Genomic DNA, 16,405 nt, shown 5'->3' on the forward strand with positions numbered 1-16,405 from the left:
CTACTTTGTTGCAATGCGACAATGAGAGTTGCATTGCCTTGGCACGGAATCCTGTTTTCCATGGCCGGACGAAGCACATAGAGATCCAGTACCACTTCATAAGAGAGAAGCTTCTGGATGAGACCATCGCTGTGGAGTACTGCAAGACAGAGGACAATCTTGCAGATTTGTTTACGAAGGCGCTTCCCCAGGCTCTACTTCGGAGACATGCCATATTCCTCAGGCTTATGCCCCGTCTAGGCTATGAGAGGGGGTGTTAGCGATGCCAGATCTTGGCCGTACAGTACGGCGACTGGTCGGACTGACCAGTCGGACTGCCATGTGGCAGTCCGACTGTACTGTACCAGTCGGCTGCACTTAATGCAGCCGACCTGCATATTTTGGGCACTTTCTGGCTGGCTATTTATAGCCAATGTTCTGCACTGTTTCCTCACTTCTGATCGCAGGTGTCAGGCTGGAGATTCGTGCAGATTGTATCTCTGTTTGCAGATTTCAGGCTGGAGATCGTGCAGACTGCAGCGGACTTCAAGGTGAACAGCAGGTTGCATTGTCGAGGTGGAGACACGTAGTCCCGCGCACTGCGCCCGTGTACATATCTGCATATCTTTGTATACAGCACACTTTATACAGCAGATCTTCATCTTCCACTGTCTCCTCTCTCTTCTCTCTGCGTTCTCTCTTTCTCAGTCTTGGTCCCACGCTTCCGCATCGCTGCACTCTGACAACAAATGCCTTAAAAAGAAGAATTCTTCTAAGGAAACTGCTAAAGTGAACATGGACTACTTGAGTGACACTTCATCAAGTGAGTACTCTTCCTCTGAATCCTATGATTCCTCAAATGATACTAATCTTTTTGATTATGATTCTTTTTCTGAAGAAGAAAGTTCATATATCACTATTAACTCAATAGACTCTGATGATACCTTATATATTGAGTCTAGTCTGAAAGAAACTCTATCTACTTCTACTTCCTCTCACTCTTCAACACAAGCTTCTAATGTTCCTATTGACCCAAATACTTTCATACTAGTCAATGCCCATTCAATTCATTTTGGAAACAAAAAGGATAAGCTTAATCTTGGAGCATCTATCTCCAGGCAAAGATAGAAGGATAAGCAACCGTATCACTCTGACTCTGACAAGACATCGTCTTCTACAACTGAAGAATGGACAGACAAGAAGACTAAAGAAAACCTCAGACAAGAATTTTTCCACAACCCCTATGACCTTCCAAAACGAGGTATGTTGAGCGGTGCAGAAACTAAATCTCAAGCACATATGTTTGTCCCACATAATCTTGAGTAGCTACCCTATCCTAGCTACTTAGTTAATGCACTCTCTCCACCAAACCAGTGCTGCTACTGAGTAGGAAGGAGTTGATATGCTAAAAGCTTTTACCCAAATGCAACAAGAGCTACATTCATTATGTAAAGTCTTCAAAAGAATTCTCAGAGACCAGAAGCAAATTGCAAAAGACACAACAGAGGTAATAGCAGAATTACAAGCATAGGCCATAGAACAAGAAAATACTTTTAAGCTTGTCAATCAAATAAGGCTTAACTCTCCTAAATAATCAACATACAAAGTGAATCCATTAACAAATGGAGGTCCCATTCCTATGATACATGTACAGTTGAAAAACATGCTACAATTTTCACTATATGTAGATACTTTGATAGATACATGATCCAATTTAACTATAGCTCCATATGAATTGTTTCCACCCAGTTGTATAAAGATCACTAGCCCCATCATTGTTGAACTTTCTAACAACAAGAAGGTTACATTGATACATGTCACTCATGCTTATCTACATCTTGGACACATTAAGGTTCCCATAGAAATTCAGCTGATGAACACATGCTTATCTACATCTTGGACACATTAAGGTTCCCATAGAAATTCAACTGATGAAGCAAATGCGACTTGATTTGTTGCTGGGAATACATATTCTCCAACACCTAGTCCCATATACTTTTTGGTCAGGTCATTTCACTGCTTCCGATGGAGGAAAACAAGCAAATATTTCCCTACTTTAAAAAATTGGACATAGTATCTACTCCCTTTCAGAATTACCTACTCCACAGAAAGTTAAAGTTGCAGAAGATTGGATACAAGCAGAGCTGACAAAACACACTGAAGACATTGAAAGAGTGAAATCACATCTGAAGACTTTCATGAATGAAGATCCCTTGATGTTTAGGGAGAAAAGAACAGGTTATGCTATTTCCTTGTCTCTAAAAACCAACGCAGTACCAACAAAAGCAGTACACTCAGGAATGAAAGATGACGATCTGATATTATGCAAGCAAGAAATAGAGACTCTTCTATCTCAAGGATTGATAGAATCAACAAATTCTCCATGGGCATGTCAAGCTTTCTACGTCAACAAACATTCAAACGAGAAAAGGGGGAAAAAGAGAATGTTGATCAACTATAAGCCGCTAAATGCTTATCTAATTGGCCATGGACATCCTATTCCTCTAAAGGATGTTTTGATAAGGAGAATTAAAAAGGCCAACATCTTCAGCCAATTTGATGTGAAGTTAAGATTTTGGCAACTAGCCCTAAAACAGGAAGATTGTTATAAAATAGGACTTTGTGTTCCGCATGGACATTAACAATGGACAATAGTTCCCTTTGGCATTAAGACTGCCCCAACATATTTTCTGGGATGGATTGATTCAATCTTATCTAAATTCTCATTTTGCTTGGTATATATTGATGATATCCTAATCTTTTCAAAGACAATTGAGGAATGCATCAAGCACCTCTACCACTTTTCTGAGGTTGTTGAAGAAGCAGGGATGGTTCTTTCCTCGACAAAATTAGTGATGTTTACCACAATAGTAGATTTCTTGGGGATCTATATTCAAAATGGCACAATAAAACTCCATGACCTTGTGCTAAGAAAGATTTTAGACTTTCCCCCAGAATTAACCTCGTTTAAATAACTACAATAGTTACTGGGATGTCTAAATTGGTTAAATTCAGCAACCCCAAATCTTGCAATGTACACCAAAGACATGTACCCATTCCTTCGAAAAGGCCATTTCCATTGGAGGTCTATTCATACTATTGCTTTGAAGAACGTTAAAAACCTCATCCAAAATCTTCCACCATTACATCTTCCTACAAGTCTACCAGTAGTGCTCTACATTGATGCCTCTGATTTCGGTTGGGGTGCAATCCTGTGTGAAGAAGATACACATTTCTCATTATCTCCCCAAATTCACATATGTAGATATGCATCATGCATATTCAACAAAACCCAACAAAATTACCCCTCTTACCAAAGAGAAATTTTAGCCATGATCAAAGCCATCAAGAGCAATGGGAGAAGTCATTGATCAGAATCCACCTAATGGTCCCCCGGATAGTTTACCCGCATGGTACTATAGAGACCAAGCTGCATTCCAACATTATGTAGCATACACTTTATCCTCTCTTGATGAAGATGGAGACAATGTAGTTTAGATAAGTATATGGGACTAGGTGTTGGAGAATATATATTTCCAGCAACAAATCCTATCGTTTTTGCTTCATGAGCTGAATTTCTATGGGAACCTTAATGTGTCCAAGATGTAGATAAGCCTGTGTGACATGTATCAATGTAACCTTCTTGTTGTTAGAAAGTTCAACAATGATGGGGCTAGTGATCTTTATATAGCTGGGTGAAAATAGTTCATATGGAGCTATAGTTAAACTGGATCTTGTATCTATCAAAGTATCTACATATAGTGAAAATTGTGGCATGTTTTTCAACTATACACATATCATAGGAATGGGACCTCCATTTGTTAATGCATTCACTTTGTATGTTGGTTGTTTGGGGGATCTAAGCCTTACTTGATTGACACGCTTAAAAGTATTTTCTTGTTTAATGGCATGTGCTTGCAATTCTGCTATTACCTCTGTTATGTCTTTTGCAACTTGCTTTTGATCGCTGAGAATTCTTTTGAAGACTTTACATAATGAATGTAGCTCTTGTTGCATTTGGGTAAAAGCTTTTAGCATAACAACTCCTTCCTGCTCGGTAGTAGTGCAGTCCAAGAGGTAGTATCTTGAGGGCGAAGATAAGGTGCAGCTTTGTACATGTGGTGCTCATATTCAAACTCCTCTATGACATTAACAACATATGAAGAAGTTGCTTGTTCAATTAATTTCTTGCAGTGTTGGCAGATTCCATGTGTAGTAGAAGAATGTGTACATGGTTGAGTATGGAATCTCAAGAGATTAGCTCTTTTTGAAGGGAAAATTCTCAGTTGTGGTTGTTGAGGAGATGACTTAAATTTGCCATTATGTTCTTCATTCAGGGTTCTTTGTGGTAATTGGAGAGTTTTCCCTTTGATGTTTTGGATTGAAATAACTTTAGGGGGCAAAAGCTCTTTCTTTTACATAGAGGATATGTCAAATTGCCATTCATGAGGTAACTCTATTTTAGACCAGTTGATGCATTCTGGCAAGAACCTTTGTGTACTTTCATCAGATCTCACAATTATAGTTTGTCCTCTATCTTTGGATGAATTCATACCTTCTACTACTCTAGGCATAGCTAAGGACATACAACGGAATGCCATTCTATATTGGATGGCTAAATGTGCAGATGAGGCTTTCATTTGTAATCCCATGGTACAAATATGCAACATAAGAACCTCTGGTAGATAGGGGTCATCCATGGCTATGACATAATTTGGTCTAAGTTCAAAAAATATAGGGCCATTTGAAAGAGGTGATATTGCTACTCCTACTATCATATCCATCAATTCTAAATGTTTGGTGTCCAGTATTGCAGCCATGCAAGAAACATTGAGTCCTCTATGGAGCAAGGGAATTATGCCAATAGCTATATAGTCTAAATGCAAATAAGGATAGTCTTTTTTAGTCACTAACAACCTAGCTTTCTTTTCTATTAGTGTTTGACTTGGTTCTTCTCTGATACCACTTCACAGGATATGCGGCAGAATGTGGACACGAAAGACACTGCACGTAGGATGAAACATAGATAGAACACAAATGCTTAGAGTATATGGACTCAGATCGTGTTGAATGCTAGATGACAATATATATTGCTTCAAGAGAGTTGAGATACAAGGCTTGAACAATGGAAATGCTTAGGAGAGTGGCTCATAATCACCCTTTGCAAAATGAAAAGCACGTTTGTGGTGATCACTGTCCTCTTTTCTTTTCTTGCGATCTCTGAAGTGGATATTTTATCTTTGTATAGGCTACATCCAAGTTTTTCATATCACGATCAGTCTCAAAGATCTTATCCTTAGTTTGCAGAATAGGTGGTACCTTATTGCCACCCTCAACTATTTCAAATGGAGCTTTGCCCGTGGAACTATGCACTGTGTTGTTGTAAGCAAACTCAACCAAGGGCAAATACTGCTCCCACTGTGTCTTGTGGTATGAAACATAGCACCTCAAAAGATCTAACACTGTGGAATTTGCTTTCTCAGACTAACCATCTATCTGGGGATGGAAGGAAGATGAGAATTTCAGTGTGGTACCCATATTCTCAAACAATCCCTTCCAAAATATACTGGTCATTTGGGGGTCTTGATCACTAATGATCGACTCTGACATACCACGATACTTAAAGATGTGCTGTAAAAACAATCGTGTCATATAATCAGTCTTTATTTTCTTACTCATCAGAATGAAGTAGGCTTGTTTGCTAAACTTGCAAATGATAGTTCATATCCCATCATTCCCTGTAGGTGCCTTAGGAAGATAAAAAATAAAGTCCATTGCAATGCTTTGCCAAGGCCTATATGGAATAGGCAAGGGCTGCAACAAACCTACATCTTTTGCCTATCATGCTTTACCTTCTGACATACACTGCATGTCTTAACAAATTGTTCTACATCATGTCTCAAAGTTGGCCAATAAAAGAAATGCTCCACTGCCTTGACCGTGGCATCAATACCTTTGTGTCTTGCATACGGAGGAGCATGACTTTCAATGATAACTCTAGGTCTTAACTGCTTTGTGACACATAGTCGTCCATGCATCATCAGAAATCCATCTCTAAGCACAAAGTGTTCATGCCTTTGGCCATTGCAAAGTTGATCATAAACATTAGCAAAGTCCGAATCAGCAACATATTGCTCTTTCATGGCATCGAACTCAATGTGATAAACCATGCTGACGGTTGAAATTTGTGGCTTATGTGATAGTGCATTAGCCACAATATTCTTTTAACCATCAATATGTACAATTTGAAAATGAAACATAGATAGAAAATTTGCCCATCTCATATGCTTCTTTGACAACTTTGTTTGGATAAAAAAGTACCTCAAAGTTTGATGGTCTGTCTGCGCTGTAAAATCAGCGCTCTACAAATAATGTTTTCACGTAGACAATGCATGAATTACAGCCAAAAGCTCTTTCTTATAGACCTGCAATTCTTTTTTGCACCGTGGAGAATTCGGCTCTCATAAGTCATAACTCGGTCGTTCTGCATAAGAACAGCCCCAATGTTGTTACCACATGCATCACATTGAACTATGAATGACTTCCTTAGATTGGGCAATACAAGCACAGGATCTGAAGTCATATTTTCCTTCAACTTTTTAAATGCTGAAATTTCCATTATTGTTCATCTAAATGACACATTCTTTTTTTGCAAGGCATGCAATGGAGATGCAATTTCAGGAAACCCGTGTACATACTTAATGTAGTAAGAACATAAACCCAAGAAGCTGCGGATCTCATGTACATTGCTTAAAGGTGGCCATGATTGTATTGCCTCAATATTTGCAGGGTCCATGCGAATATCATCAGCTGATACAATATGCCCGAAAAGTGGATTTCATGCAAGAAGAATTCACTTTTCTTGTCATTGATAACCAGTCTACGCTCACGCAGTTCATTGAACATAATGTCAATGTGTTTTCTATGCTTTGCCTCGTTCTTTGAATAGACAATGATGTCATCAAAGAAAGTGTCCATTATTCCTCTATGTGGCTTGAAGAAACGATTTGTCATCCGATTAAAGGTGGCAGGAGCATTCGTACGTCCAAAAGGCATAACAAGAAACTCATACAATCCAAAAGATGTCCTAAAAGCTTTCTTAGGTACATCTTCCGGTCTAATGCATACTTGATGATACCCACTCTTCAAATCTATATGGATAAATATGGTTGCCCCTTGCAATCTATCCATAACATCATCGATCTGAGAAATGGAAAAGCGATTCTTTATTGTGATCTTGTTCAGAGCACGATAGTCAATGCACGTATGTCATGAACCATTCTTTTTCTGCACCAAAAGTACTGGAGAAAAAAAGATGAGCTGGATTGAATCATCCCTTTTTCTAACAGCTCATTTACTTGATTCATAATCTTCTCCTGTTGGGCTGCACTGACTCTATAGGATGGCTTATTAGGTGGGCTACTTCCAAGGATATGATCTATGCCATGATTTTTTGACCTTTTAGGCGGTAGCTGCCCTAGAAGTGACTGAGAGAAGAAATTAGCTTACATTTTCATTAATGACATGCAATCCTTCTCTAACTTAGACGCATTTCCAACATTCTCACTATCATCTTTATTCTTAGTAAAAACCAAGTACGCTGAAATATGATTTTTCATTACTTTAGAAATGACAGTTGCAGATACAACAGGGACAAATTTACCTTTCAACTTTACATCAAGTGTGAGTATCTTTCTCTTATGCTGAATAGCATGAGTATCAATCACTGCATACATACGGTGATACTACCAAGCAATACATCACAACCCTCAAGTAGAGCAATGAAGAACTCTTCGTTGTCCATATATCCTTGTATATGCAATTGAAGCTTTCCAATGATAGTGTGACGGGCTTTGCATGGCCTTTACATGCCATTTCAACTTTCCCCATGGGTCCCATCTCATCCTCTCTGATGCCTAGACGGGTGGCCATGTCAAGAGAGATGAAGTTGGCCCGTATACCATTATCAAAGAAAGTTAATGCATGCTGATTCCTGATTTTGTCCCATGCTCTGCACAACTCAGTAGCATCACCAACTCAGTAGCATCACCATTGGGCTGATCGCTAACAACATTGGGCACCAATCCCATTGATGTTTTGGGCTTCTTTCCTTTAGAATCTCCTTGATTTTTTGATTTTCTAGCTTGTTGCCTATTGGGATAGTCCCTTGCAATGTCACCCTCCTTTTCACAAATAAAACATTTATTTGCAGCCGTCAATTCCCTATGTTGTGCCAATGTTTTCAAGCCTTTGCTGTTTTGGCCACTTTTCAAGCTGTTTTTCAGATTTGCCGCTTTTCTCAACCTTTGCTGTCCTTCTTTGAAGCATTCAAAAATCAGATAAATTGAGGATCCTTTGCTAATTCAGCAAAGAGATCTGCTATTGTCCTCATTTGATTCTTGAACTGGTCATCAAATTCCTCTTCACTTTGCTGGTCATCAGCCTCCTTATGCCTTGAAGGCTGTGCATCTTGCCCAACAACAACATTTTCAGCTTGTTGTCCTTGAGCCTTGTCCAAGGTCAGACATTGCATTTCCTTCGTTCCCATGGGAATGTTCATATTGAGAGGCATCATCATTGCTTGAGTCTATCTCACTGTATGAAGACATATTGTTGTAATTTCTCAGCTGAGAGTAAAATCAGCACTAGCATAAAGCTTTGGCTTGAAATTAGGTGCCTTGGGCCTACCAAATCAAGGGATTGAGGGGTAATCCCGGTGATGGAAACCATGAAACCGGCCTTCCTTTTGTGGATGGGTGGTAATTCCCTAATTACACCTTAGTTTCCAGCAGTAACATTTATTATAAAATTGAGAAATGCAAACTAATTTACAATCTTGGACAATGGACACCCTATTGGTCTCAAAACTGGCATCCCTTTCGGTATTTATTTAACTTAATTGAAGAAAAAGTTGATGTACAATGGGATTCTCCCAATCCCTTTCAGTATTCCAACTTCCCTTGCCGTCCAAAATGACTAGCAAGTCTTCAATCTGATTTGCCTCTTGATTTGGGCAGCCAATTGGCCTTCACTCGCTTTGATGGAGATGGAAAATGCCCCAAACTCATTGATTAGCTAGTCTCTCCACCTAAATTTGACCGAAAACAGCTTCAGCCCTATTGAATCCAAGTCTTGGAGCTTCCAATTTTTGGCACACTTCTCGAGACTGTTGCTAAACCCTAATTTCTATTACAAATTAGAGTTTACAACAAAGAAATTTGAAATTTCTTAGCCTCTAGTGATCTCAATGCTGTAATCTCTGGAGCAAGGCTGTAGAAATGTTGGGAGATGAGAGAGAATACTAAGGAGAGAAAATTCAGACTTTCTTTGTGAGAAGAGTTGAAGAAAATCAGTCATTTATTGTTTCTGTTGTCATGAGGATATGTATTTTTGAAACCTCACTTAACATGTGGATTAATTTTTAATCACATGGTAAGTAAATGTTGTACATGTGAGGTGTAACTGGGATTAAGAGTAAATTTTCGAGCTCGGGACCTGAGGAAATCATGGGATGTCGAAGACAAAAGTTGCTATAAGTTATGTTGCATAGGTACTTAGTGGTATTTGGTGTCAGTTGTTGGCTTAGGTCATTCATTTGGCCATAAGCGTTAGTTGGTGACACCAGAGAAGTGGCATTTAATGGTACCTAATGTCAATTTGATGGTCAAAGATGGCGCAGAGACACTCGGGAATGAGTTGCTTAGCCGATTTAAATATTGGCTAGTCAGATTATTTTTTAGGGCACTGAAATAATTTTTAGATTAATTTTTAGTATTTAAAGATTGAAAATTAATATTTAATATCAGGTTTAGACTCGCACATAGAAAGGATTGATGCCTTGAAGTGTGGGCTAGATCCGCCGGAACAGATAGTTACAATCAACAAGATGGCATGATCATGAAATGCTTGTACAATGTGCATGTGTGGGCTGAAAGCTTGAAATGCAGATTTCTTTGCATAGGAAAGTCACATGAAGATTCTGATACCGTTTTTGCGATGTACACGGAAAAAGCTTTCATAGGATACCCATATTGGGAGGGTCCCTAAATTTTAGGAGCCTCGAATTAACCTAAAAATGCTAGTCCTAAAAAATAGGGATGTCATTCTAAAAATAGTAAATTCTGTACTCTGACAGTGCTTACTAAATTTGGTTGTTTCTATTCTTGACAGTATTCAGCCCAAAAAGGAAGGCCATAGAGAAGAGACAAGTGTCAAGACACTTGTCACACGAGTTTCCAAGTGTCCCACCACTTGTCACATCTCATGACATGTGGCTGGACACTTGTCTTGTGCTACTCCACTTTCCCCTTTTGTACTAGCTCTTCCCTCTCCTATAAATAAGAGCTCGTTTTTCTTCATTCAGCATTATTTTTCTTTGTTTTAAACTCATGTACAGCACCCACAGATAGCCAGAAACTGGCCCCATCCATCCCCATCATCATCCCCCACTTCTCCATTATCAACTTCCTCCATATTCCCTCTTCTATCACTGCTGTTTTACAGGACAGCAAGCCTGTAAATTCATTACAGCACCTCCTTCTCGAGCTCTTTTTTCCATTTTAGCAACAAGAAGCAAGCCCTATCCATGTACTGCTGATCAACGATGAAGAAAGGCTGATTTCCTCTCTTTCTTCTCTCATACTGTAAAGAAATCAGTTCTTATCATTGCATAATAGATAATGCATGTGTGTTTGTACATCTTTGCATGATCTTGTGAGAGTGATAATTACTTCTCCTCACTCTCAGGTTGATTGTAACTGAGCTCTTCCCTAAGGGACTTGGGTTGAGCAGAAATACATTCCTTCGGGGGGGTTTTGCCCATCTTCAAACCCTCAATCTTGTCTCCATTACTTTTACGTTTTCATGGCTGTAATTTTGTAAGTAATTTTCATTTTCAGCTTTAAGTGTTCATTCTCTTTTATATTAAATCTTGAAAACAAGAGAATATCATAATTGTTAAGCATACTACGTTGTTCGGGGCGTTTACACATGCCAATAAATGATGCATTTTTTTTGGGTATACAAGATCAATAAGGATAGTATTCTATATTATCAATGTGTGCAAAAATTCTAATACAAGCAAGATGAATAAAATTTTTCATTTAAAAATCATATTCCAGTCAGCCTTTTCACTCAGGCATTTCACATTTCAGAGAAACGGTTCAGGTGCTTTGTGTTTGAGGGCCAATGAAACTCTCATACAAAATAACAAATTTTAATTTAAAAATCATAGTTCAGTCAGCCTTTTTACTCAGGGCATTACACCTTTCAGAGAAACATTTCAGGTGCTTTGTGTTTGAGGGCCAGTGAAACATATTTGGTGGTTACCATGATGCTTATGGAGAATACACAGGTAGTAATGTTGCTAGCCAGCTCAGGCAATAAAAAATTATGCAGCAGCTTGATTAAAAAAGAAAATTTTGATACCAGATTGACACAGACAAAACAATGGGAAGATGCACACAACATGCACAAGACAACAAATAAGCCATATGTGTATATATGCACGTGTGCATGCGTGTGCAAGCTTGTGTGTATTTCAGAAGACTTGAACATTGAAAGTTGCCTCAAGGATGTGTCCAAGGTTTGAACTCATGCACCCGCGTACACACCCACACACTCAAACCACTTGGGCTACAACCCCATTGGCAATAACCAATTTGTTACTCCAAATTATGTCCAATATCATATGGATAGTGGCCAAGGCATTTGCATATGGACAGCCTGTAGAGTGACTTGGCCAACCCAAGCTTTTTGAACAGAGAGAAATCACACACACACTTACGTCAATAGTTAGTACAAAGTCGATTCCTTCTTAAGTTGCAACCAAGGCTCATACAGACTCTTTACTTCAATTTACTAAATCCATTAATCCATACCTTGATTGTGATGTGGTTGCGCAAATCCTTTTTCAGAAATGCCATTCACCCCTCAGTTCCAGAACGATAGTCCATGCATCATACTGGCACTTAGTTGGATCTTTCGATTCTTTGTCTATAAAATCCTTAAGTCTCATCATGGGTTTACACAAATTCGATCCCTTCAATGCAATCTTTCTTCCATATATCACTAGGCCTTATCTTTTGCATTTTGTTGCTTCCTTTTGAGTAATAAAAGTCATTCAGAACTCATTACCCAGTACAGCTTATTGGAAAGATAGTGCATCTCTGTTCCAAGTAAACTAAAGTAATATGCTAATATATGAATTGCTTTCCGTTTTTCTTTTTTGTTTTTTTTTTTGGGGGGGGGGGGTCTGTATTTATGAGCAAAGATAGAAGAGAGGGGGGTGGAAAGGAATGAAATGAAGAGGTTCTGTTGAGGCAGTTGTTGGTAATGTTATTGGTATCCTGGGCATTTCAAGTGTTTCTTACTTCATGTATACATTTCTGTAGTTTCCTGAATTGGATGGAGGAAGGGAGGTTAAATATGTTTTTTCCTTTTTTCTTTGGTTTGTCTCTGTGTTTTTTTGCCGCGGGGGGTGGGGGGGTTTGTGTAACATCATGTGATTTGAGATGGAACTTCTGCTTTCCAAGGGCTTCTCGCTTATGAATAGTTATCTGAAGTTTCCTGGAGGGAGGATGGAGATTAAATATGATATTGTACCAGGCATTGGAGTTCATGCTTGTTGATTGCTTCTTACTTGCAAATAACTATCTGAAGTTTTCTGAGCTAGTCGATTCACCGGAATCATTTTGGAAGGTACTTTTCTCTCTGTAAGCATTTTTCTTGGACCCAATTCTAAGAGCTTTACAATGCTGTCAAATTTTTTCCACGTGTAGCTAGATGATGGTGTCTTGAAGACTATTGAGACTTCTGATGACCCAGAATTGAGAGAGGCTCAAAAACTTGTTTTGCGTATGCGACGGAGAGACCTCTACAGGGTAGGGGACTCAACAGAACCATGGAAGAAGATGACTTGACTGAGAAAGCAGGAGAAAGTAGCTGTCCAGTGCTACAGCAAGCTTACCAGTCTCTTCTCTTGCTTTTTACAGTATTGCAATGAATATGCTGTCCCGAAGGAGCAGCTGGAACATTTCAGAGATGTAACGCCTGAGCAAATTGCATGCTCACAGGTAGAGGCATACCTTCACTTATCCAAAGTGGATATTCATTCATATGACGTGGAGTTGGAGATTGATATAGGGTTGCAGGTGACTTCTGGAGTAAATATTTGCAGTGATGACATTGTAGTCAGCAATGTAAAGATTGACTTGACACGTGGAAAAGAGGATCCTGTCAAAAGGTGTTTTATCTTGAACTTTGCTTTCTCTTTTCTATCTGCTTTAATTGATTTGCCTGAATGGTATACCTATTGCATGCGTTGCTCTTTTGTATTATATTCAAATTCACACTCATTCTAATATCTCAAAATTTTATGGGTTGATTGTGCTTTCCTGGACCAACATTGGCAAAACCAAAGGGTGCATTTTTTCCAGGTTAGCCCCCGCCAGAAGCTTAGGAGTTTTTGCATTTTGTCAGTAGTCACAGCTGATCTAATAGTTATCCTCTCGACAGGATTATGAAAGCAATGAAAAATTCAGCATACCAAAAGAGCGTGTCAGTCATCTACTACCTGACTGTTTTGAAGATAGAATTGTACGAGTGTACTCAAAAAAGCCAGAGCTGGTAGTTTGTCGGTTTTGTACCATATGTTTGTGATAGGATGTGATGAATGGGCTGCCAGGTGTGACCAGAACTGTGTGTGTGTAGGTTGAAGCAATTTCAGAGGCGTTTGAAAATTTCCAGAGGAAGACTTATGGGATTACAACGCAAGTACATGGAACACCTGATGGGAAAAAGCGACGAAGGTACCACCAATGACATGCTTTTGACGAAGCTCTTCCTGCCTTTCCCCATACTTAGATGGTTCAATTGGCCATAATCAATGTTGAAGTTTGACTCCATTTTGCAGTCGTGCTCTGAATTTCTACAGGGACGAACTATCTTGAACCTTAGAACCCAGGAGGGATAGAATACACTGGAAAATTACAAATATTGGACTTTGCATGGGTTCTCTTAAGAGTTGTACTAGATAGATAGCTCAGGTTAGTGTGGCCAAACAACTGCATGCTGTTAACTGCAAAGATTTCTAACAAATTGTCTTCATCTGCACACAAGCCATAAAACCCCATGCACCCCCAAGAAAACTCACTTCTTTGTGTTCATCAGGAGCCAGTAGTTGTGCAGGATAGAATGTATTAGCCATTAGAGCAAGCGTACAGGGTAAACAGCTGTAACTTGAGGTCAAGCATGCATGCTGCGAAGTATCAATCCACAAGTATCGAAACTCAATTTAAGGGGCAAGCCTTCTGACATCAGAATGGCCATAGAACAGTTATAGAATGGAGCATATCTACAGAAACTATTTTAGCTTCCCCTTCATTATTTTTATAAGCTTGGAAGAAGCAAGCTGTTACTTGTATAGATTTGATTTGCTTTGCAATTGGGGCTCTATATATACTTATGGTGGTGAACAGTGGCTATTGGTGTTAGTTTTGTGGAGCAAATTAGTGATTTAGAATGTTGTGGAAATAGTGCTATCATCAACTAGTACATTCAGTGGAGTCTTACTTGTATGTAGCAAGGACTTTCTTAGGGTATTAACTTGAAGAACATACTGAATTTTCCTGCACATAATTGTTATACAATTATTTTTGAAGCCATCAAAGCGGGTAAGTATTAAATCAAATCAACACTCCAGTGAGGTTTGCCATACCCATGAGCGGTTGATAAGATTCTGAAAGTCATGGATACTAGATAAGTCGTGTAGGTCAGTATATTGATGGTTATCTTAAAGTGATAATTCATTCATACATTTTTGTTTTATTGTTAATTAACTAAATTGCTGGATCATGAATAAGCTAACAGTCCGTGTTAATCAAGGGAAATCTTTGGAGTGGTGAAAAGAACATAACATGGGTCATTTATATGGTTGACTGTCCGATTGGGTAATTAATGCCAATGGTGTGACCGTTAAGTTACTAGCAAGGGTCGATTATGCTATATGTACAGCCTATTTTAACATGACATGCTGCTTTCTATGGAGAAGAGGTTCAAACTCTATTTTATAATTGGACTGTAATGAAGACTCCTATTCATCGAGGAAGGGACTTCTGTTTTGTTTTTTCCAAGTGCTCTCATGCACAACTATGTTCAGTTCTGTATATATTTTGGGGCAATCCCCCACCTTTTGTGCGTGTACGTTGGGCGACCAAGTAATTTTGTCATGTGGTGAGGTTTGATAAAGAAATGCAAAGATGTCCTAATGTGTAGCCAAAGGAAGTTTATTCAAGTGAGTAGTTTTAATAAATTTGGATTTTTCTTAATGGATAGTTGCGCAATGGATGGAGAACTGTTGAGGTGTCCACTTGGTAAGTTAGATGTAATTTGGCAATCATTTTGAATAATTTTTAAAAGAATTGTCACGAAAGGATCTCAAGTGGTTTCTTCTACAATGTGATCATGCACTTGGCTTGCCATCACTCTATTTAGTTTTCAACATTGATCCCTCGTGTTCACCTTGTATCAACATTTATCACCTTCAAGAACTTTGCATGGCTTCTCATCCTTTCGCAACACACCCAAACACACACCGTATTGTTCATATTGAGGTGGTAAACAGAAATAACCTTCATTCTTGTATCTTATCATCAAGAGGTTGTCTTTTATCTTTGCCATACTCGTTTGTATGCTCATTGTCATTGAGTGCAACTTGAGCCTCAGCTTTGAGTTTACTCAATTGTAAATAATCTTCTTAGTGGGATAGAGTGTTGCATCAATGCCGTTGTATTGATGTTTGCTTTTACCTTTGTTTTTCAACGTTTCCTTTAAAATTGTAATGCCATTGTTTTTTTGATAGAGATTTATCTAGCCTATATTTTTAGTGACATTTCAGTAAGTCACACATGACTCCAATGCACTGTAATGTGCAATTTTGATGACAATTGAATTTATATTGTATTTGATTTCACAAGAAGTCTTGCGTAGACTAAATTACAAAAATCACAAGTGTGTAGAGAGCAATTAACTTAAAAAGGCTCTTTGTGCATTCTTGGGAGAGGTTTACATTTAATGTTAAGCGATGAGAGTAATTGAGTAGATGGGCACACATCCTAATCATCAATAGTTTCATAAAATGATCTACATTTTGTTGGTTAATTGCCTTGCAATGTAGCTTGTGGGCTTGATATAATACACATTTACATAGAAGACACGCTTTCTAACCAAGTTTGCTTGTAAAGATGAGCATATCTTGGGAGGGAGATCATGTAAAGGGGGTAGCTTTTCAAGTTTAGTTGAGCATTTTCAAGGTTTCTTTCAAATCTTCTCCAAGTTAGGTGATGTTTTTCAATGTTTCTCCAAATCCTTGTCAAAGGTAGGTGAGTTTTTTTGTCAAATTATCATACATTAGTTGAGCATTTTGAAG

At 38.6% G+C, this 16,405-nt stretch overlaps 1 protein-coding gene across 6 annotated transcripts in view; it reads left to right on the top strand.

Moving 5' to 3' along the window:
* Window positions 1-15,662, top strand: part of LOC148040660 (uncharacterized) — a 34,874-nt gene extending 19,212 nt beyond the window's left edge. For 2 of the 6 annotated variants that reach the window (XM_087660619.1, XM_087660635.1), the window contains exons 13-18: window positions 12,586-12,678; window positions 12,759-12,860; window positions 12,972-13,052; window positions 13,131-13,222; window positions 13,495-13,605; window positions 13,690-15,626. In XM_087660619.1, the coding sequence (XP_087516745.1) occupies window positions 12,586-12,678; window positions 12,759-12,860; window positions 12,972-13,052; window positions 13,131-13,222; window positions 13,495-13,605; window positions 13,690-13,861 (651 nt within the window). In that variant the 3' untranslated portion in view covers window positions 13,862-15,626. Of the gene's footprint in view, window positions 1-12,585; window positions 12,679-12,758; window positions 12,861-12,971; window positions 13,053-13,130; window positions 13,223-13,399; window positions 13,416-13,494; window positions 13,606-13,689 lie in introns of all 6 variants that reach the window. The other 4 variants (XR_015687526.1, XM_087660627.1, XM_087660642.1 and 1 more) reach the window with 4 other exon arrangements.
* Window positions 15,663-16,405: the final 743 nt, after the last annotated feature.

The sequence above is a fragment of the Lygodium microphyllum genome, chromosome 2 (genome assembly GCF_053477565.2).
Source record: "Lygodium microphyllum isolate KBCC chromosome 2, Lygodium_microphyllum_v1.1.10, whole genome shotgun sequence".
Classification (NCBI taxonomy): domain Eukaryota; kingdom Viridiplantae; phylum Streptophyta; class Polypodiopsida; order Schizaeales; family Lygodiaceae; genus Lygodium; species Lygodium microphyllum.